This window comes from Staurois parvus, unplaced genomic scaffold (genome assembly GCF_062004578.1).
Source record: "Staurois parvus isolate SC_StPar_1 unplaced genomic scaffold, SC_StPar_1.0 ptg000049l, whole genome shotgun sequence".
Taxonomy (NCBI): Eukaryota; Metazoa; Chordata; class Amphibia; order Anura; family Ranidae; genus Staurois; species Staurois parvus.
In genome coordinates, this window is record NW_028317845.1 from 3230237 (window position 1) to 3253606 (window position 23370).

The window sequence follows — 23370 nt, forward strand, 5'->3', positions numbered from 1 at the left end:
GTGTTATTATAGAGGCTGTCATTGCTGGTGTCGGCTAGACACCTTCCCTGTGAGTGTTATACTTCTGATTCCTCGAGCGTCGCCCATGTTATTGGAAGACCGTTTGCTGCTTAGCTGTTCCATATGTGCTGCCTAGCTGTTCCATATGTGCTGATTGGATCACTATTGGTTGCTGTTCCTCTACTGGGATATCCTGCAGATCATCGCTCCCAGAGCAAAATGCTATCATGCTGGTTTATAATTTAATCAGCATATAGCTCTGGTGAGTGTATTCTTTTCATCTGGTGTCGGAATAGTTGATATTGGACTGCACTGATATTGCACTGTTTATGGTGGCTGGACTTATGTTTATATTTATGGATTTTATTTGTTATTTCTATTATTTATCTAATCATCAAACTGCCCAGTCTATTTGTCCAAGAACGGGGAATGTCTTTTTTACACTTTACAGGTCTTAATACCCAAAGAGGCATGGATAAGATGGAGGAGAATCAAGTGTGAAAATGCCAAGGTTTTTGCACACAGCAGAAGCAAGCATATCAGCACTGGCAAGCATATTGAGTGAAGCTGTAACATTAGGCTTATAGGAGCCTGGGGTGAGAAATCTTCTGCAACCTCCTCTAATATTGCCTCTAGGTCCACTTCATTCCCCTCAAGATTTGAAGTCTGGCGCTTTTGAGCACTGAAAAACAATGGCTGTGATAAAGCCTTTCAATGTCTTAGAAATATCATTATAGTTGCAGAAAAGACTACCTTGGTGAGGCCACTTGTTGAGTGCCAGAGATAGAGCTAGAATCAGATGCAGAGACCTGTGTTAATAAAGGGTCCTGCTCCAGTGCAAAGGAAGCATCACTAATCTGAGCTGTTCTGAGTGTTTTACATGCCTTTGGCAGAGCAAATGTTTGCCTGAGCTTTTGTCATGGTTCCCTTGTGCCTGGTTTCTGACAATGTGATCAATGGGGGTACTCACAGAGTAGGGTGCAGAAATGGAATAAGCATGGCCATGAAGGAATATTCAGCAACCCGAGCCTTGAATGTCCTGTAGCAAAGGGGCAATAAGAAGCACCAGAGTACCTTATAAACGGATATAGGTGGAAGTGGTGATAAAACTGTGATGTGTCCTAACACCTGGTCATCCACCTGAGACTAAGCTCCAAGTTTGAGAAGATTACCACTGTGTTAGTTAATACTTTTAAAACACATTCCCGATTTCCTAGAACAAAATACTACTCAGGATACACATAATAGGGCACATTACTAGGGCAGGATGCAGTGCATGAAAAAATGATAGGCAATCTCCACCATGTGGGGTCTGGGTACAGCTTCCAAAGATTTTACTGATGGTGCACCAATCTGGATGTACTGCTTCTTGTTGTATTTGAAGAGTTGATTGAAAAATCCAAAGTAAAAAAAACTACTTCAGCTAAAAGTGATTCCTTCGTAAGGAAGAAGAGGTCCAGCATCTTAGTACACTTGCAAAAAAACTGAGGACTTAGAGTAGGGTATGGTTACAGGGGGATTGCCCAGGGGACATGTCCTCAAAAGCTTTGCCATGTACAATCACCTGAAAGTAGCAGCCTATAACCCAATGTCTATGAATATTAGGCCTGTGCCCTTTACTGTATGATTAAAGCGGAACTTTACCCAACTTCATAACAAATAATGTTCTTTAGCAGGAAACATACATTCCACATTAATAATTATGCTACCAAAATTAGTGGGTGCTGTAAATTGCCTCCAGAATGGCTCCTGTTTCTTCTTGCCGGAGGCTACCATTTTGTTGAAGCCCAAAGCAGCATTAAACCTTTACTCTGTCAGCAGATTGGCCTCTACAAATTCTGCACAGTGCCTAAAAATAAGGAGCAACTGAGCATGTGCAGAGCATAGTGAAGCAGTGTATTACTGCATTTTAAACCGTATAGGCACTTATTTTTGTTTTACAGTGTTATAGCTGCAAAAGGGGCTAGCCTGAAGTGATCTAGCAGGACCTAATCTTTCTGACTAAAGTTCCACTTTAGGATATGACTTCTGAAATGACATTACCATGTTAAAACATATTTGTAGCTTTAATGCTGGGGTTTGCATCTACTAAATGTACAGCGAGTTATTTTTGCAGGCTCATATTGTCACTGTGTGAAGAAACTGGACAGTGGTAAAGCAAGGTCTGCACTATAGGTGAGAATTCTTTAAAGTGGTTGTGAAGGCTGAAGGTTTTTTACCTTTAAGCATTCTAAACATGATGTTAAGAAACCTTTTTTGTGCTGCCCACCCCCCACTTACCTAAGCTAGATTTTGATCCAGAAATGTGCATGGGAGCAGTGGCTCTCCAAGCTAAGACATAGCAGTGGGAGCCATTGGCGGGGCAAGAAGCGTAAGTGGGGGACCCAAGTAGAGGAGGATGGGGGCTGCTCTGTGCAAATCCATTGCACAGAGCAGGTAAATATAATATGTTTTTATTTAAAAAAAAAAACAAACTAAGCTTTTAAGTCCCAAGCACAAATCAAGATGGTGGAAAGAGGAGACTAGCAGCAAAATACATTTCTTCTACTGTGGGACTCCAGTTACTCAGTACAAGTAAAAGGTTAGCAAAAATCTGATTATGACTGGATAATCAATGAAACTCTAGCAGATATCGTCACCATCTATCTTCCCAGGTTAAGCTGCAAATATGACTCTACGCTCACACAATTACCTGAAATGTAGACCTAAACTATACACTCAAGTTATCATCTAAATGTCAAAAGACAACTGAAAAAAACTTTAGGTGGACTTTGATATTTTGTTTGTAGGGCTTTATTTTTTGATTTGTTATACATTATATATTGAACTAGAGGTTTTCATGACAGCGCAACAATTTTTTCAGTTGTCTTTCGATATTTATGTGTGAATATTAGTGAGTGCTGCAGTCAGGATTTTTACTTTCTCACCTTCATTTAATTTGAATAATTTGCCAAGTGCGGGATAAGCACAACATTGTATCATTTAAATGTAAAAGCAAATTGCATGAACTACAAAGGGGGTAATCATAATTCTAGACAAACAATGCTCAGAATCTCAATGCCACTACGGTGCACCTAAAACATGGGAGCTACTATGGATATCAGATTCACCCCAGAGCTCTCCTTAAGAACACAAAAGTAAACATGTAAGCTGTTGTCTTGCATACTATGACTATGGCTTATATCTTGCAAAGCTTACGTGTGGGTGGAGGAGCAGCTGTCTGAAGCTCCCATAAAGGCGTGCTATCTGGCACAGACATAGCTCTTGACAATGCAGGAATAACTGTCTGTTCAGATATTCTATGAGAAATAAGAAAATCATAGCATTAGCTAAAAAAAAAAAAAAATCACTTCTCTTATTAGACCTACAAAACACAGCTGGGAGCTTTACAACATGGTCAGTGTGGACATATTACCTCATCTTTAGAGCCTGGAACTGCTGTAAGAGTAGAGCCAGCTGTTGCTGTTGCTGTGATGAAAGAGCTGCTTTCTGCTGCTGTGCCATCATCTGGGCATATTGCTGTCTGTGTAGACAACAGTAACATTTTTTAAACACTGCCTCACCACCGAAAGAACAAAAAAAATGCAAGAAAAATACAACAGAATGAAACAGAGTTTAAACATGAAAAAAACATGACTTACCTGTAAACTCCACATCTTAGAGTACAGTACAGGATACAGGCATCTAATTCATACATCATGGGTTATTGGCTCATACCTTCAGGTGATTGGACACTGGCAAGATTTTGAGGACACGGACAAGAGCCAGGCACATGTATGGTAGAAAAATGTCCTCACTGAGATGGAATGCTGAAACCACCTTTGGAAGAAAAGATGGTCTAAGGCCAAGTTCACACCTATGCATGTTGCAGTCTGCTGCAAGAAAGTGTCCCTGACCCTATTCAAAAAGCAGCTGAAAATGTGATATTTGTAGATAGATGTGAATGTGTCCCATAGGAAACCATGTTAAATGGACTGTAGTGAGTTTCTGCAAAACACAAAAAGCACTGAAAAAAAGCATAGGTGTGAACCAGGCCTAATGTAACCTTATTGTTGTGAAGTATAAGGAAGGACCTATAGTTCATAAACACATCAGACAGACATGATGCCAAAAGAAAGGCTACTTTGCTTGCAAGAATCTCTAAGGGAATTTTCTGCAAGGAAGAGAAAACAAAGTTAAGGTTCCTAGGAAACACGGGGTGTTGCAAAATGGGCTTGTTTGAAGGAAGACCTCAATGCGAAGCACCAAGTAAAAGGACTGCACCCACAGCAGATAAAATAAGATTTCCAGGTACAATAATCCTGAAAGTAGCTTTTCTTACTTTGAGCAAGGTAAGAATCATGGAATCAGAAACCTATATCCTTAGGACCTGGGTTTTAATAGTCATGCCATTAAAGCTAGAGATTGTGAAGCAGGATGGAATAGATGGTCATGAAACAGATCTGACCTGTTGGGAAGAGGCCAGGGGTCATCTGCAAGAAGTCTGAGTATTTCTTCTGGGTCAGTTTTGTGCCTGAAAAACTTCCTTGTTCCATTTCGTGGAGTAGATGAGGGAGAATGCTCCGTTGAGGGCAGGAACAGGTTAGCCTGAACTGAGATCAAGTGATAAACTAGGGTATCTGAGGCCAGAGCTAAAAGATCCCTGGTTCTAGATACAGAGGTAGTCTGTTGTACTTGGAGGCTGGGATGTCCACATCCAGAGTATAACATTTTAGGCATATCAGATCGAACCCATCTAGATGAAGATACCATTTTCCTTGCTCCAAGCGGGGGCAGCTGAGATAACCAACCTGCAGTTGTCCACTGCTGGGATGTGGACTGCTGAAATCGCCGGACAGCGAGTTTCTATCCATGAGAGGAGCTTGTCTGCTCCAGTCAGGCTTCTTTCACATGTTCCCTTGATGGTAGATATACTCTGTGGTGCTTGCCACTGTGGTGGCACTGTCTGAATGTACCTGTATTGGGTGCCCCTTCAGAAGAGGGATCAGGTGTTTAAGGGACAGCCTGACAGTTCAGAGTTCCAAGATGTTGATGGGGAGTTTGATTTCTTTTGACCATGTCCTCTGAACTGTCCAGGATTCGAAGACTCCTCCTCAATCAGACTTCCATCTGTTGTACGAACCTTCCACTTGTAGGTAAGGATCTTTCTACTGCTGAGATGAAGTGGTCATCCAGCAAGACAAGGAATGTCTTGTTTGAGGGGGAAAGGAGCATAGGTAGATCCAGGGAAAGAGCTTGCTTTTTCCATGAAGACAGGTTGTTTAGCTGGGAAAGTTCTCGAGTAGAATTGTGCAAAAAGGTACTGCATTGAAAGAGGCCACCAATAAACCAGTCCGACATACAGAAACAGCAGAAAGAGCTGGCTGCAGGGCATGGCCTGCCAGGTATTTAAAAAAAGCAAACAAAAAACCCCACAACCTTCAAAAGAGTTTTTTCCGCTCTGCATGGCATTCCGCAAAGGTTTTGGAGGGGGAGAGTAGAATTCCTTTCAGGAGTGACCCAACGGTTACAAGTCATCCATTCTATGAACAGGGGATGTTTTAAAGAGCGTTCCATACATAGGTCATTTTGTTTTGTTCAACAAGAGAGTTGAACAAAAAAAAAAAAAAACATACAAAAAAAACAAACCCAATTCCCCCCATCCACACATTGGAATCACTACCGCTGAGCCTATGTGTTCTGACAGCAGGGAAAGGCTATAGCCGGCAGAGCTGATCATGTGGAAATTTTCCAACAGGCTAGTTTTACAGAAGTTGATTAGTAGACTGACTTCTGTACAACGAGCCTGCCCACTCAAGGATCAAATTTTGATCCGTGTATGGCCAGCATTCGTCTTTGTAGGTCTCTTTGCATCCAAAGGGGCTTTTGAAGACAGAGACAATGAGCTTTTCAATGTTAGCAAGTATGTGGAGTTGAGGTTCCCTCTTACCAATATATTGACAGTCGGGGGGGACAGAACTCTTTTATAGCTTCAATCAACATTACCTCAACATACTTTTCACCTCTTTTTCATTCAGCGTCCTCTAGGACCGGTATATGAGGGTCTGATTCCGGTTAAGAAACAGGAGTGGGAGAAGAGGAATGGCGTTTTTAAGCTTTGGATACATATGGTGAATTAAGGCCATAATCACTTCAAGGAACTCTGACAAATGCAGAAAAGTCTGCTTTTGTCAAGTAGGCCACTTGTCTCCCTGAAAGATCTTGAAGTGGATGCTGAGACTGGCGTTAAGGCCGGTTCCTGATCTGTGCAATGGATACTTCGTCACTCAGGCTAGAGTGAATCTTTGCCTTCTGTTTGTAGTTGGCTCCCTTTTGCCTGGTCATTTCCCAGTGCAGTAATTGGGGAGTAGAATTTGGGAGATAGTGCAAGCATGTCCAGAAGGAGTACATGGCAACCAAGGTGTAGACTGTCCTGCAACGAAACTTTGTGGCAAAAGGGCAGATGGATGCTTCTGAGTACCTTATAAGGTCTCTAGATGGGAGTGGCATTAAAGGGTGCGATCAGTGGTGTGATGTAACACCTGATCATCCAACTGAAACTGAGCTTTGAGTGGTTGAATTTTAGTGTCAAGGTTCAAAAGTTCACAAGTAACGTCCAGAAATACTGGGTAACCCTGCCTTATCTGTTTACAATGCTTCGCCCTTCAGAGTGAGTATACCCTCAAGAGGGTCTTCAGCAACTGGGTTCTATAGCAATGAACCATGGCCCTGTAAAGTACCCTGTGGCTAACTTGAGTCAAGCACCAAGGTGAGTGCCCCACACAGGACCAAAGCAACATTACAGGTCATCCCCAAAGCATGGAGCCCGAGTATGGCCACCAAGGTTTTCCTGAGGTTGTACTTATCTGGATACACTACTTCTGTGTGGGCAACAGAAGGCAGTGAAGTTGATTATCAATTTAAGAAAATAATAAACTGGTGAAGGAGAAGAGGTCCATCACCTACAGCAGTGTTTCTCAAACTATTTTCAGTCCAGACACCCTTTAAAATTATGGACAATTTCAAGGCACCCTTTAAAATTATGGACAGTCCCGAAGCGCCCTTTAAAATAATGGACTTTCTTGAGGCACCCCATTCTAATAGTTTTATATAACGCAGAAACATCCATACATGGACACCCAACACTAGAGGTGATCTATTTTCCCCAGTCAAACACACTTTTGTACACTGGTCCTAACTAGTAATACAGTGTTTCAGTTTTTCTCCATCACTGAGCTAATGTGACCGCAGCACTGACAGAAGGGGGGCAGGGAAGGGTCTAACAAGGATGCTGTGCAGGCAACTGACACCCTCCTTATCAACTGATGTCATTGGCCGGTGGATAGAAGGTCGTAATGGCGCACAAAAAAAAAAAAACTGTGGCTTTGAGTAACTAAAAGTTGGGTTTCTTCCACCCACTGGCTTGTATACAAGTTTTGTGCAACTTTTAGAAATTTTGTCAAGGCACCCTGGTTGAGAAAGGCTGACCTACAGACACTAACGAAAAACAGATTACCAGTTATACAGAAAGCTCTTGAGGCGGGCGTGGCCTCAAAAGCTTTCCAGTTTACAATCCCCTGAAGGTATGAGCCTATAACCCATGCTGAATGAATAAGAGGCCTGTGTCATGCACAATTGAGATAAATTGCAGAGTTGTCTTAAGGTTTTATACTGGTCATCAATAGCAGCTACCCAGATTCAGCAAAATAAACTCATAGTTCAACTCAACATGCATACAGGCCGAGATTTTTAGTGATTCACATATTCCTTTAATATCTGTTAAGGAAATGCTGATACTGTGTAACATCATACAAAGCTGGACAGCCCTGGTTCAGACTAAGCTTTAAGCAAGGTAGTACTTTCAATATAACCATTTTTCTTTTCTGAATTGCACTGTATTGCTCTCTCTCTTCTCATTTCTGTGTATGTTTAGCAAGCCCCATAAGACCAATCTCTATGACATATGAGAATAAGTATAGACAAATATCAAATAGTGTTATAAGCATTAGAAGAATGCACTACTCAGCATATTCCAATGCATTATTGCTAGGACAAGAAACAAACCAGAAAACTAATGGTGTATTGCATACAGTTTGCATTTCTATGTTTAAACAGAAGTTCATATAGGGATGAAATTTTCACTTCAAAAATTTCTGTAATTTTTACCGTAAAAGTCCACTAAGTGGCACAGGAAGTCTAAAACTTGCCTAAACGAGATCTGCACACTGGCACAGAACAAAAAAAAAAAAAAAACTATATGTCAACCCAAGATAACGCTTCAACTATTAGCATGTCTCAATTTAACTTAACAAAGCAACATCATGATCCTGTGGAAAATACACTTGGGCCAGGGCTAGACTCAGATACATCAAACACCAAACCTATTCCAACAAAAATTTCTGATATTTTAGAACCCATCAAATTCTTTTATGCCTCCCTCCTTCTGGATTGGGAACAGTGAAAAGCCCTGGAAACGCTCTACCACAGCACTGGGGCCTGATCCAAAAGAACTGCTAATCTCGGCAGTGACACTGAAAGGTTAGAGGTAGGAATCTGAGGAGAGGACAGGTAGCGGAATTCCAGTTTGTAGCCCTGCAATACCACTTTCTACACCCAAGCTTCTGATTTGCAAGTTGTCCAAGCATCCACAAAGTTTAACCAACTCTTCAATCTCTTCATGAAGATGAAGGATTGTCGGAGAATCCTGCAGCCTGACAAACCTGAGAGGAAGACTGAGAGCAGAGTTTGAGAGGGGGGGGGGGTGTTTACTTGGGTATCTAGGGACTGGAAAAACAAAAAGGTAAGGGAGGGAGAATATTTTGCAGTCTGTTCCAAGGTCTTGATCTGAAGAGATGCTGTCCCTTAAAGGCCTTGCAGATCAAACTTTATTTCACACAGGGGTTCTGCAGTGCAGAACTTTGCCAAAATGTGCTATGCAAATTAACTGATGAGAGAAATGAGAGGCTTCTAGCAACCCATAACAGGTGAAAATTAATGCTACAGTCTTCTGCTCAATATGGCCTGTAAACAAGGGTTCAAATCTTGGCTAATTTTGACAGTCACGGTTTGACAATGTAAGGTCACAGCCCGAATTGGGTGAACGGCACGGTCTGCCAGCAGGACCAGAGATTTAGAAAAAGCTTCAAACAGCTGATCAGTTGGGTGCCTAACAGACATGTCTGTCTCCTGGAATAATAAATGTCCTGTTAAGGCAGGACACTGTCAGATGCCCAGTGGGAATAGACCACTGGGGTCACAGATGCAAGTCTAAAAAGCAGTTAGGGGGTAGCAAACAGCTTGTCAGAATGTTTCCAGCCTCCACAGAGAAATAATGGGTGCTAGAGGAAAAATATTTGTGGCTCTAAGTTTTACATGACCCAAGGCTGGAAACAGCCCTGGGGGCAGCAATAGGCTGATCTTCTAGCTTCAGAGTGGTGCACAATTTAATTTGAGAGTAACAATAGTGGAGTGCGACCCTTCAGGTTAAATCTTATTAGTCAAGGACAAGAATGACTGAGAATCATATTGTTTCTGGATCCGATGGTACAGAAGCCACTAAGGCAACAGGCAAATCAGACAAATTCTGCAGAAGAGGGCCAGGAGCATGCTTGTGGTCTCTATGAGTCAGTAAATTGGGTCATAAAATCTTGCTTGATTGTGGTAAAAATCTCAGCTAAGGTGGGAGGGGGCCCAGCCAAATCTGAATAAGTCAAGGAGTATTCTGAGGAATGAATAGACTTCTAAAAAAAAAAATAACATGATTCCAGGCTTCAAATATTGGCACTGTTAGAAGGCACACTGCAAACAGCCCTAGAACCATTAGTAGTATGTGACCTGAGGGCACACGCTTCCAGTTTTTGCTGCACAGTCTGTTAAATGAAGTTGAAAAATAGCACTTAATAGTTAAAAGGCTACGCAGAAAAGCACACTGTTTTGTTAATGCTAGTAATAGACTACATCACATGTCATTTTTGATTATGACTTGATTATGAGTTGAGGGGTTTATCATCTGGCAAAGGTGTTCTTCTGCTGTGCCTAATCTGAATATCTACAGAGTGGTTTGGTGGTAAATTCAGAGAAATCCCAAGGAGGTGTTTGAAACCCCGTGAAGAGGAAAGCGAATTTTGATTCTTTCAAAGATGTAGGTCACCATTACCAAGCGAGAGAGCAGAGTGAAGGGTGATGGAGCAAACGTGAGATGCACTGCATAAAAACATAGTCACGAGTACGTGTGAAGAATTATTTACATAGTAAAAAAAAAAAAAAAGGATACTAATATTTTTTGTGGTGCTTACGCATTAATACTAATAATTGCAGTGGACTACAATAAATTTTTACACTGAGGTTTTTCCTTTAATTGAATATCATATATTTGATTGTAAATGTATTTAGGTTGATTGATGGAGTAGTGGTATTTCTAGAATTAATTTTCTGATTAAACAAATAATTGTCTGGAAACGAGGCTTGGGTATAGAAGGAAGAGGAATTGTTAGTACAAAGCTTCGGATGGGTGTTCGCTAAATGATTTCCAGGACTCCAGTTGGATAACGGTTGCAGAGCAGTCGCAGAGCAGTCTCAGATCCAGAGGAGGGAGTCTCTTCCTATGCTGTCTGTCTGGTCCATTTAAAGGGGGCTTCCTGCAGATCGTTGGTCAATATATGATTCAACACATTGCGCTTTTACAATGCGCATCTGGGGAGTGAACATTTTTATCAATTCCCTGCACGGACAAAAGTCACATGGAATAATCTGATATCACCTGTGCAATAGTATTCGTGTGCAGCACAATTTTCTGACCAGTGTTTGTCAGATCCTCACCATCATATGAACTTTTTTGTTTTAGGACTTTCACAGCCACACTTGTTTAATTGCGCTCATTGCAGCTCTTCATTCACTTCTGTGTTATCACTTGTATTTAATATCTTCATATCAATAATAATTTAAGTATTGCACTTTTATGTAATATTAATTTTTTCAGCACTGCATCAATTTTTGTTTTTATACAAATAATACTATTTATTATTTTTTGATTATTACATGGTTGCGCTGCGCTTTTAGAACATATTTAATTTGGTTCGGTGTTGGAAATAGTCAGTCAGTGTTGGTGGCAATTGGAGGGTATATACACTTCTGTTTGATAATAGTGAAAGGTATTGATTGCGCAGAGGGTTACCCTGGTCATTACCTGTTGTGGGTAATCAAGGTTGTGAGTTGAGAAACACTGATTTACATCTTTAGCAGTTACCAAGAGTATTTGGTTTGCCTAATCAAGCACTATAATGCAGACATAGTGGCAATACTATGGGTAAAGTGTATGCAATAAATCTATAATGCATACCTACATTGTACCTTCAACAGCTTTATAATAAACTCACTGTATTAGAAACTGCTGGTAGTGCAGCTGTTGTATCTGGTACAGGGCTGTCATCTCTTGGTGGCGGCCAATATGGTCAGGACCCAATTCTCCCTGTAAAATGAAAAACAATGTACGGGTAAAGACACAAACTCTGTTCGCACACAATAAAGTTTGTTACGGCAAAATAGAAAAAAAAAAATACCATGCAACACATTTCTGGAATTCACTCATATTCCCAAATGTTTTAGCCCTTTAAAGAACCTACAAATACAGAGGAAAAACCCGATCATCTGTTAAAAATACACTCAACACCTATGTTCTGTTGCGGGCTGACAACAGCATTTTTGTGGATTGAATGGTGTAAGCCTTGCCCAATTTTCTAAACTCGAATCAACTCACTCTTTCATCTCTACAATAGGATTTTTATTGCTCAATGTAAAAACCTTTTCTTGGAATCCACTGAGGGACATAGGAAGATTAACGTTTGTATTATACTGTCACCTACAGGAGGACAGGATACTGGCAAAAAAAAAAAAAAATATGTAAGCCAGCCTAGGATAATCCATCCTACTACCAGCATGCCTCGGTTTTGTAGCAAGCAGTATTAGGAGAATGGTTAAACAACCAAATAGAGTGGTTGGGACCACATAGCATAACCCCCACTACACCCAGAATGCCTCAGTTTTGCAGAAAGCAACAGGAGTGGACAGGGCTTGCGGGTTGGACTTGTGTCAGCTTATGAACAATGATTCTATGGTGAGGGTAAAAATCCTGTTTTCTTAATTGTTCATTAGTGGAGACCAAACTCCATGTGATGTTCAGGAGCAGGCTAGCACAATATCTTGGTTAAGGTGAACGGATAAAACCACCTTCGGTAAAAGAAGGCCTTAGGTCCTAATACAACCTTGTCTTTGTGTGACAAGAAAGGGCTGTTTGCAGGTTAAGGCAGCGGATTCAGAAAGGTTAGTTTGCAAGTAAGCACAGACAACGGAATGTCTTTGATAGATTCCAAAGGAGACTTCTGAAAAGCTGACAGAACCAGGCTGAGATGACAGAGGCACAGAAGTACAAACAAGAGGACCACATGAGTAACACCCTGAATAAAAGGTCTTCAGGCACGTGGTCTTTGAAAAAATACCCAGAGCTGATATTTGACCCTGCATAACGCATATTGCCAGGTGTGGATCCACCTGGCAAAGGCAGGGTGTGCCCCACAGAGAGCTACCTGGGATGAAATTTCCTAGCTTTAACTATGTGAAATTTGCTTTTCGGGTAAGATGTTAGACCTTGTGAGAGATAACAGAATCCAGAGGGCCCAAATCTTTAAGGACCTGGTGTAAAACTGTTAGGCCATTAAAGCCAATGACTGCAAAGCAAGTTGATAAACAGGTCCTTGGGCCCAGAGATTCAGAAGATAAGGAAGTGTCCATGGAGTCTGCCAGGAGTATCACATATGCCTGAGCCAGTCCTATGGATAACAAAATTACCAGTACGCCCACAATCTTTTTCCTGTTAAGCAGGTGAGGAAGGGGTTGAAGAGGAGGGAAGCGATGAACTCATCTAGTGCAAAGGCCAGGGTATGCCTGGGGACAAACTTGGGTACTTTGTGGTCAATCTAGCAGTCCAGACATTGTTGACTAAGATAGTCTGGTGTAAATTTTTCCACACCTGGAATGTGCATGGCACACTGGAATGTGAATACCCACTCAAACTAACAGCTTGCTTGGTTTCACTGAGAGCTGAAACTTCTGGTTCCTCCTTAATGAAGGATGTAAGCCACAGTCATGGTGTTGTCCGACTAAAACAAGATCAGATGAGTTTGCAATCAAGAGGTTCAGCACTGAAGGGACAAATAAATTGCCTGTAGCTCAAGAATGTTGACTGAGAGACGAACGTCTGCCAGCAATTAACTCCCTTGCACCAAAAGGAACTTTGATAGGCAACCAAGTGCCATGCACAGGGAGGGTGTCCAAGACGCCGAAGCCCATCAGACTGGAACCTTCAAAAGGCAAGGCGGAAGGATTACCTCAACTCTAGAATAAGCCACACCAGAGACCAGAGCCAATCAGGTATCCAGCAATAGGGGAATGTGATGATCAAGATAATGAGCTTATGTAACTCACACAGACAGGACGTTGAGTTGAGAAGGGAAAGTACAGTTAATAAGGTCTTTACAAACATTCTAGAAGCAGAGTATAGTCCAAAGCGCAGTGCAACATACTAAGTGGTTGTCTGCCAATGCAAATTGCGGAAAGCGGTGATGATGTGTGTCAATGGGAACACGCAGGTAAGCATCTTGGATGTCCATGGATGCTATGTACAGTATCTCCCAGAAGTGAGTACACCACTCACATTTTTGTAAATATTTTATTATATCTTTTTAATGTGACAACACTGAAGAAATGACACTTTTCTACAATGTAAAGTAGTGAGTGTACAGCTTGTATAACAGTGTAAATTTGCTGTCCCTTCAAAATAACTCAACACACAGCCATTAATGTCTAAACCGCTGGCAACAAAAGTGAGTACACCCCTAAGTGAAAATGTCCAAATTCGGCCCAATTAGCCATTTTCCCTTCCTGGTGGCATGTGACTCATTAGTGTTACAAGGTCTCAGGTGTGAATGGGGAGCAGGTGTGTTAATTTTGGTGTTATCGCTCTCCTTCTCTCATACTGGTCACTGGAAGTTCAACATGGCACCTCATGGCAAAGAACGCTCTGAGGATCTGAAAAAAGAATTGTTGCTCTACATAAAGATGGCCTAGGTTATAACAAGATTGCAAAGACCCTGAAACTGAGCTGCAGCATGGTGGCCAAGACCATACAGTGGTTTAACAGGACAGATTCCACTCAGAACAGGCCTCGCCATGGTCGACTAAAGAAGTTGAGTGTACATGCTCAGCGTCATATTCAGAGGTTGTCTTTGGGAAAGAGACGTATGAGTACTGCCAGCACTGCAGCAGAGGTTGAAGGGGTGGGGGGTCATCCTGTCAGTGCCCAGAAAATATGCCGCCCACTGCATCAAATTGTTCTGCATGGCTGTTGTCCCAGAAGGAAGCCTCTTCTAAAGATGATACACAAGAAAGCCCGCAAACAGTTTGCTGAAGACAAGCAGACTGAGGACATGGATTACTGGAACCAAGATAAACTTATTTGGTTCAGATGGTGTCAAGCGTGTGTGGCAGCAACCAGGTGAGGAGTACAAGGACAAGTGTGTTTTGCCTACAGTCTAGTATGGTGGTGGGAGTGTCATGGTCTGGGGCTGCATGAGTGCTGCCGGCACTAGGGAGCTACAGTTCATAGCGGAACCATGAATGCCAACATGTACTGTGACATACTGAGGCAGAGCATGATCCCCAGGGCAGTATTCCAACATGATAAAAACCCCAAACACACCTCCAAAACGACCACTGCCTTTCAAAAGAAGCTGAATGTAAAGGTGATGGACTGGCCAAGCATGTCTCTAGACCTAAACCCTATTGAGACTTCTGTGGGGCATCCTCAAATGGAAGGTGGAGGAGCGCAAGATCTCTAACATCCACCAGCTCCATGATGTTGTCATGGAGGAATGGAATAGGGACTCCAGTGGCAATCTGTGAAGCTCTGGTGAACTCCATGCCCAAGAGGGTTAAGGCAGTGCTGGAAAATGATGGTGGCCACACAAAATATTGACACTTTGGGCCCAATTTGGACATTTTCACTTAGGGGTGTACTCACTTTTGTTGCCAGCGGTTTAGACAATAATGGCTGTGTGTCGAGTTATTTTGCGGGGACAGCAAATTTACACTTTACAATTTATTGTTAAAACAAGCTGTACACTCACTACTTTGCATTGTAGCAAAGTGTCATTTCTTCAGTGTTGTCACATGAAAAGATATAATAAAATATTTACAAACATGTGAGGGGTGTACTCACTTCTGTGAGATACTGTACTTCCCTTGTCTTAGAGAAGTGATTAAAGACCTTGCAAATTCTATGCTAAATTTGGGAACTTGAAGGAATTTGTTGAGAGATTTTGAGCCCAGAATATGACCAATACCTCTTTTGACCTTTGGTACTGTGTACGATTTAGAGTAGAATACTGAGAAACTGTCTTGAGATGATACTGCCATGACAACTCCCTGGAACAAGAGGTGGTCCAAAGCATTCAGCAAATCTGATTGTCCCTGGACATTTTTTGGTTTATTTGAAAGAAGAAATTAGTGAGGTGGTAGAGCTTTGAACTGTATTTATTATTTCAATATGCTTATAAATTTTCCATAAATAACAGTTACAAAAACATAAGAACTTCAAATCTCCCCAAACAGAGGGTAACAGGTAAATATTATCAGGTAGTAATGCACACATTATAGAGCAACGTATCCACAATAGTAATGACCAGATATTACAGAAAAAGAACCAATCAAATATAAAGATTATGACGAAATGACATCCGTAGTGCAACTGACCAGCAACCGAATGCTAGATGTGGTGCAATACTCGTCAGGTAGGATGATGAACAAAACATTTATGCGATAAAGTATATAGAGTAATGTCAACCACCCTGCATACCCTTGTACAGTGAACCATTGAGAATGTAGAAATCAAGGAGCAAACAGCTCCAGACCTGAGCAAACAGAAAAAAGGAAGAAGTTGGAAAGGAGAAGAACAAAAGCAGTTGGGGTATCTTCACCCCCCCCCCGTCCCAGTCATCCACCAAGAGGTATTGTATCCACAGCAGGTTTTATCGAACTTAGCTTGATTAACATGGAGAGTACATGTTAGCTTATTAATGATGATGGTCAAGTTTAATTTTCGTGTGAGATAGTCAAGTTTGACTATTGGTTGGTTCAAACGCTGCACAATGGCAGTGTTTGAACCAAGATACTATTCTTGCTGCAAGTATCATATAGGAAATTAATCTTTTCCTCATTTTAGGAATATCATCGCCTATTTTTTGAAAGAGGGCACTCTCTGGCTTTTCTAGAGATATTTTGGCCTGTAACCAAATGAATGAGGTTGAATGTCCTAAACCAAAACTGTGTCACCAATCACAGCTCTCACAGAGCTTACGTGGCCACATTTCCGAAAAGTAGTAGCATTTTATAGTTAGATTCAACCAAAGCTGTGTTTACGGATATTGATGACAAATTATTCACAATATCCTGCCAGTCAGTCACAGGGACACAGGATGTTAAGATCGCTTTTCCAATGTTCCATATAGGAGAGCTTATTGTCTGATGTTGATAAGCGATTATATACACTCCTCAGCTACTTGATTAGGTACACTTTGCTAGTACCAGGTTGCACACCCTTTTGCCTTCAGAACCGCTTTAATTCTTTATGGCCTAGATTCAACAAAATGTTGGAAACATTTAACAGAGATTTTGGTCCATATTGACATGAGTTACTGTTGCCTTTCTATCATCTTGAACCAGTCTTCCCATTCTCCTCTGCCCCCCCTGACATCAACATGGCATTTTCTTTCACACAAATGCTGCTCACTGTATATTTTCTCTTTTTCGGACCATTCTCTGTAAACCCTAGAGATGGTTGTGCATGAAAATCCCAGGAGATCAGCAGCTCTTAAAATACTCAGACAAGCCCGTCAGGCACCAACAACCATACCACGTTCAAAGTCACTTAAATCCCCTTTCTTCCCCATTCTGATGCTCGGTTTGAACCACTGCAAGTCATCTTCACCACGTCTAGATGTCTAAATGCATTAAGTTGCTGCCATGTGATTGACTGCTTAGCAATTTGTGTTACCAAGAAATTGAACAGATGTACCTAATAAAGTGGTTGGTGAGTGTAGTATGGAAATGTGGCCCTTTATCTGGTTACTAGTTTTGCAGGAGCTCTCAAACCAGGTTAAGGAGGAGGAAGAAGTAGCATCTTTAAATTTGACTTTTTTCCCGTCCGGCCCATGTACATAAACGGCAGAACGGGAGCAGTGCCGCAATCTGGTGCCCGCTGTATCCTTTGGACAAAGAGGAACACCAATCGCTGTACGGGACCCCTGTGTAAGGTCCTGATCATGTGATCACTGATAGGCCAATCAGTGATCACATGAATAGTAGTAAACAAGATGTCACTTGCTGACATCATTTCTTACTACTTGTGAAATCTGAGATCACAGAGGGCACATGGTAAAAGGCTATTCACGACAGCCTTGTACCAGGTGACAAGCTGCGACGAATCACAGCTCTCACAGTATTTCTAAATGGCTGAAGAATGCAGCCAGAGACCAGGAGAAATGATTGCTTTTACAGCCTTTATGGGTGTAAAAGCAATCAGTGTAAAAACTATGGTGACACTGTACTGCTAGGGTGACGGTATGTAAAAAACATAAAACAAATCATATAAAAAAATTAAAAAAAAAAATTTTTAAAAAATAATTTTTGGTTATAAACTATTTTATAGGACTTTTATAAGAAAAACACTTTTTTTTTTCAAAATGTTTGGACTTTTTCATTTATAGCAAAAAATAAAAATCCCACTGGTGAATAAATACCAAAATAAAGTTTTATCTATCTAAAAAAAAAAATGCTAAAAATTCATATGGGTACAGTGCTGCATGACCGCGCAATTGTTATTCAAAGTGTGATAGTGCTGAAAGCTGAAAATTGGCCTGGACAGGAAGGGGGTAAAAGTGTCCGGACTTGAAGTGGTTAATAAAGGATATAAGCTGATTGTAGCGAAAGAGTTCTGATGATGATAGATGTAATTTGGATTTGGAAAAGAGGAGTCTGAACTGTATTTTAAACCTTCTTGAAACCACAGGTCTCAGATGTGTGTGACCCAGAGAAAAGCATGCTGTAACAGACGTCCACCATTCTTAGCACAGAGCGTCCCTTCATTGTGAACTTGGCTGTGGGGGAAGGCATTTTTAGGCAAAGTCTTACACCAAGAGAAAGGGCTGAACTTAGCATCAAGGTGAAGCCTGCACATTTAAATAGAGAAATTTGTCTCATGACATGCTCTAGGGCAGTGATGGCGAACCTTTTTGAGCCCGAGTGCCCAAACTGCAACCCAAAACCAACTTATTTCTTTCGAAGTGCCAACACTGCAATGAAACCTGAATATCGAGCTTTTGGGTTAGAAAAAACAACTCGTACAGTAGTGCAAACTAATTAACAGTACAGGGATGACCAGAGACTGCGGACACGGTACAGGAGATGACCAGAGACTGCGGACACGGTACAGGGATGACCAGAGACTGCGGACACGGTACAGGGATGACCAGAGACTGCGGACACGGTACAGGGATGACCAGAGACTGCGGACACAGTACAGGGATGACCAGAGACTGCGGACACAGTACAGGGATGACCAGAGACTGCGGACACAGTACAGGGATGACCAGAGACTGCGGACACAGTACAGGGGATGACCAGAGACTGCGGACACAGTACAGGGGATGACCAGAGACTGCGGACACAGTACAGGGATGACCAGAGACTGCGGACACAGTACAGGGATGACCAGAGACTGCGGACACAGTACAGGGATGACCAGAGACTGCGGACACGGTACAGGGATGACCAGAGACTGCGGACAAGGTACAGGGATGACCAGAGACTGCGGACAAGGTACAGGGATGACCAGAGACTGCGGACAGTACAGGGATGACCAGAGACTGCGGACAGTACAGGAGATGACCAGAGACTGCGGAAAGCACAGGGATGACCAGAGACTGCGGACAGTACAGATGACTGCTGACCTTTGGGGAGGGAGGGGGAGCGGGTACCTGAATTTGACAGGTACCCGCTCTTACTTCCGCAGAGTTTTTTTTTTTATCTTACCTGTTCCTTTATCCAGCCGCACGCTGTCTTCCCGGCTTCTGTAGTGTGGGCGCTCGTCGGACAGCCGGATGCCCAGTGCGCATGCGCGAGAAGCGCTGCGCTTTGTGATTGGTCCGGCGGCTTCTGGGATCTGTCATGTGTCCCAGGTACCGCCTTACCACTCACAAAGAGCACTGCTTCTTGCGCATGCGCACTTGGGACCCGGCTGTCACGCACACTACAGAAGCCGGGAAGACAGCGCGCCGCTGGATAGAGGGACAGGTACGGTCCCACTGCAGAGCTGAGCGGCCGGCCCGGTATTCTGACACGACGGCGGTGGAAATACCGGACCGGCCGCTCTATATTCGCTCCATAAGACGCACTGACATTTTCCCCCCTTTTTTGGGGGAAAAAAAGTGCGTCTTATGGAGCGAAAAATACGGTATTCTCCTGGCGTGCCCACAGATAAGGCTCGGCGTGCCGGCTGTGGCACGCGTGCCACGGGTTCGCCATCACTGTTCTAGGGCATCCACACAGAAGAAAAGCAGATTGCTGTAATTGTTCTGTAAAAGCACGATTCTAAAATATAGGGTCATGCAGGTTTTTCATGGTCTTAGCCCAGTTTGCTGCTGTCAGACATACAAAAATTGCAGCAACAACTCACTACAGGGCTGGGCAAAGTTTACAGTTTGTTTGGAAACCATAAAGCATAGTAAACATTTACAACTATAGGGTTTAGAGTTTTAAAGAGGCATGGTTTTTTTTTAATAATTAATGGCAGGATGGGATGGACATGTCTTTTTTCAACTTGATTATATAACATTTTGTAACTTCTAAATCCTGCACATAACAGACAGCATACTAACACAAAAAGGTAAATAAACGTTCACTTACTAGTCTGGGTGTTGGAGGTGTGATGAAAGGAACTCTGCCCCATAATTTAATAATGTCACCGAGTGGCTGGAAAGTTTCATCACATACTCTCCGTAACAACAAAGTCATAGGAAAGTATCCAGCTTGATACCATTCGGCCATCTCCCGATTACTAAAGGGACCTATAAAATACAAAATTGAGGAAGACTGGAACAAGACATGAGCAGAAGAGTAGAAATTGAAAAAAAAACATAAAACAGCAAAAAGGGTCTGAAGGCAATAAGGCAAGACATACCCTGAATCTCTCCCTGTGGATCTTTGTAGTACCACTTCTGTTGGTTATCTGGAGATGGTCCTTTCACTCTGTGATCTGGCACTTTCCCTGTTAATCTGTCATCATCAAGCGCCCCGTCCTGCAGGTACGCCACCATCTGTTGTGCTTGCTGTACCATACAAATTACTTATTAGTAACCCACTTAAATGACTGTTTGGAAGTAAACAAGTCCTATTTTAGCTTTACAAACAGGAACCTACAACCCAAAATATCTCTGCATTTCAGATTAAAAATGAATAGAAGAATTTAAACATGAGGGGTTATGAAGGTTTCTGCTAGGTTAATTCAAGAAATGTATGTTTAAAACCATTAATCTTGCAGTGTTGTACCTGTTCTAGATGTTCTAGTCCATCCTCTTCATCAGGTTCAGAAAGAAGACCACCCATGCCAGGTGCAGCATTTACTGAGGGATGTCTTGGCCCTGAGGTGCTGTCTATCTGAAGAGTTGCAGAATTTGCGGAATGAACTACTGATACTTGATGTGGATCTTTTATTTGTCGAATAGCAGTACTTTGGCTAAATGCAGGAGATATGGATTGAGGTATAGAAGGAGCTGCTGATTCGTAGGAGCCTCTGGACCCATGTGAAGTGGAATCTATAGAAATATAACGGTTTACTTGATATATATATATATATATATATAAAAACACTGACAGCTTGGAACACATCAGACGCATAAAAAAAAGAAAGAAAAGAAACAAAACAACCTGGGGAATTAACTAAGCCTCCATCATAATGGCACAGGAAAGAGTTAGGTGGCATGCTCCACATTAACCACTTGCCTTCTGGAAGATTTAACCACCTTCATGACCAGGCCATTTTTTTTGCTATTCGGCACTGCGCTAGTTCAACTGGTAAATGCACAGCCATGCAATGCTGTACCGAAACAAAATTTATGTCCTTTTTTTCCCCACACAGAGCTTTCTTTTGGTGGTATTTTATCACCACTGGATTTTTAATTTTTTGTGACATAAATGAAAAAGATTGAACATTTTGAAAAAAAAAAAAACCAAAACAATATTTCCTATTATACAAAATATCCAACACAAAGTTAGTCATAAATTTAGGCCAAAATGTATTCTGCTACATCTTTGGTGAAAGTTATAGCGTCTACAAACTATGAGACTTTATATAGAATATATATATATATATATATATATATATATATATATATATGTAAATATTTACACACATTTTTCTTTCTGACTGGCTATCACATTTCTTGAAGTGCTAAAATGCCAGGGCAGTACAAGAAACTCTAAAGTGACCCCTTTTTGGAAAGTAGATACCCCCAAAGAAGGAGAGGCATGTTGAGTCCATGGAAGATTTTGTTTTTTGCCACAATTTTTTGGAGAATGGCTTTTTTTCCATACACAAAGTTGTCACTAAAATTATATGTGGCTCATGCATTGCCATGGCTATATGTAGCATAACACCCCAAAACACATTCTGGTACTTCTCCCGAGTATGGGGATACCACATGTGAGAGACTTTTTGGCAGCCTAGCCACATACATGCTCCCAAAATCCAATGAACACCTCCAGGCTTTCAAAAGGCATATTTCCTCATATCACTTCCTCACTACCTGTCAGTTTCAGAGGCCCTAGAATGCCAGGATAGTACAACCCCCCAAATGACCCCTTTTTGGAAAAAAGATACCCCAAGGAATTTGATAAGAGGCATGTTGACTATTTTGCAAATATAATTTTTATCACAAGGTTTTGAAAAAAGCAAAAATACATTTTCGTTTTCTTTCTTCATTTTCCAAAAACTTGTGGCAACAAGTGAGATCTGCAAAATACTCACCATGCCCTGTAGCTGCAGGCATCATCCCGGTATAGCCAAAGTGACATACCAGTACATTGCTGGCCCTTTTTGGACATATATGTAACAGCAGAGACCATGGGCATATGATAAATAGGGTCAGTGGACCAATACGACCACAATTCAGTCTTTTTTGTAATGCCCATGTTGAGAGTTAGAGCCAAAAAAAAGGTTTAAATTCAGAAACCATGATAGGTTTCCATGCGAATTGTCTGGCAACATCTGAATTTGGGTGGGTGGTGATGTAAGGCTGTGCGTACAAATTGCTTTGGTCCACAATCAATTGATACAAATCGTATCCGTGAAAAACAGCAGCAGGTGTAAACAATAGTTCTGGCAGCAAATGTGGCTGATCCTGCTAATGCTGCATTTATTGGGAACACTATACTAAGGAGGCACTAGTACAGTTCTGTTCATGATCAATATATTGATCCGTACATATACTATATATATATATATATATATATATATATATATATATATATATATATATATATATATATATATATATACATATATACACACACACACTGACACTGTATTAATGGCACTGGCTGGGTGACCAGAGGGTTAATAGGGGCAAATCAAAGGGTTAAATGTGCTAATCTAACATGCGTGTATAAAATGTAGTGCTTTTTTTTCCCAGTGTGGCGTTCTCTCTTTTCTCCCTGGACAGACGGGCAGTAGGGGGTGCATGCATGCATGCACACACCCGGAAATAGAAAGCGATGTCAGGGTACGTTGCTTTGCCCAGAGCCACCGCTCACCCGCACATTGTGGGAGGGTGGCAAGTAGTGAAAAAAAAAAAACAAAACAAAAAAGCCTTAAAAAAAATTCTCAATACAGTATTTTATTTTGTAAACATTTTTTTTCTAAGTACTTTCATCAAAGTAGTACATTAGCATAGTAATGTGCAGCCCCAAATTCATGCACACTGTGCATAATTTGAACAAGTAGTAAAAGCATTTTAAAATAGGACCCTCCCTACCCAAAACTATAAAAAAAACAAAAAAACAAAAAACACTTTGGATACTCTGAACCTCCACACCCCCCCCCCCCCTTTCCCACTTCTGCAATCATAAAAGTAACTTCTTTTTTTTTTTGTTACTTCTGACCCCTGAACCATGCATCACTTGATACTGAACCCTTGCACTGTGCATCCTTTAAGCCACACCCAATAGTCAGCACACTGAAAGCCACATCCAACTTTTTCCGCACACCACACTTTCTTGTCCTCTAAA

The 23370-nt window shown here is 41.6% G+C and overlaps 1 protein-coding gene across 1 annotated transcript in view; it reads right to left on the minus strand.

Annotated features, from left to right (window-relative positions):
- Positions 1-23370, minus strand: part of GIGYF2 (GRB10 interacting GYF protein 2) — a gene marked incomplete at its 5' end in the record, with an annotated part of 153929 nt that overhangs the window by 74659 nt on the left and 55900 nt on the right. Inside the window, 6 exons of the mRNA XM_089666000.1 lie at positions 3199-3299; positions 3416-3523; positions 11355-11446; positions 19993-20153; positions 20267-20414; positions 20635-20900. Of these exons, the coding sequence (XP_089522126.1) occupies positions 3199-3299; positions 3416-3523; positions 11355-11446; positions 19993-20153; positions 20267-20414; positions 20635-20900 (876 nt within the window). The remainder of the gene's footprint in view (positions 1-3198; positions 3300-3415; positions 3524-11354; positions 11447-19992; positions 20154-20266; positions 20415-20634; positions 20901-23370) is intronic.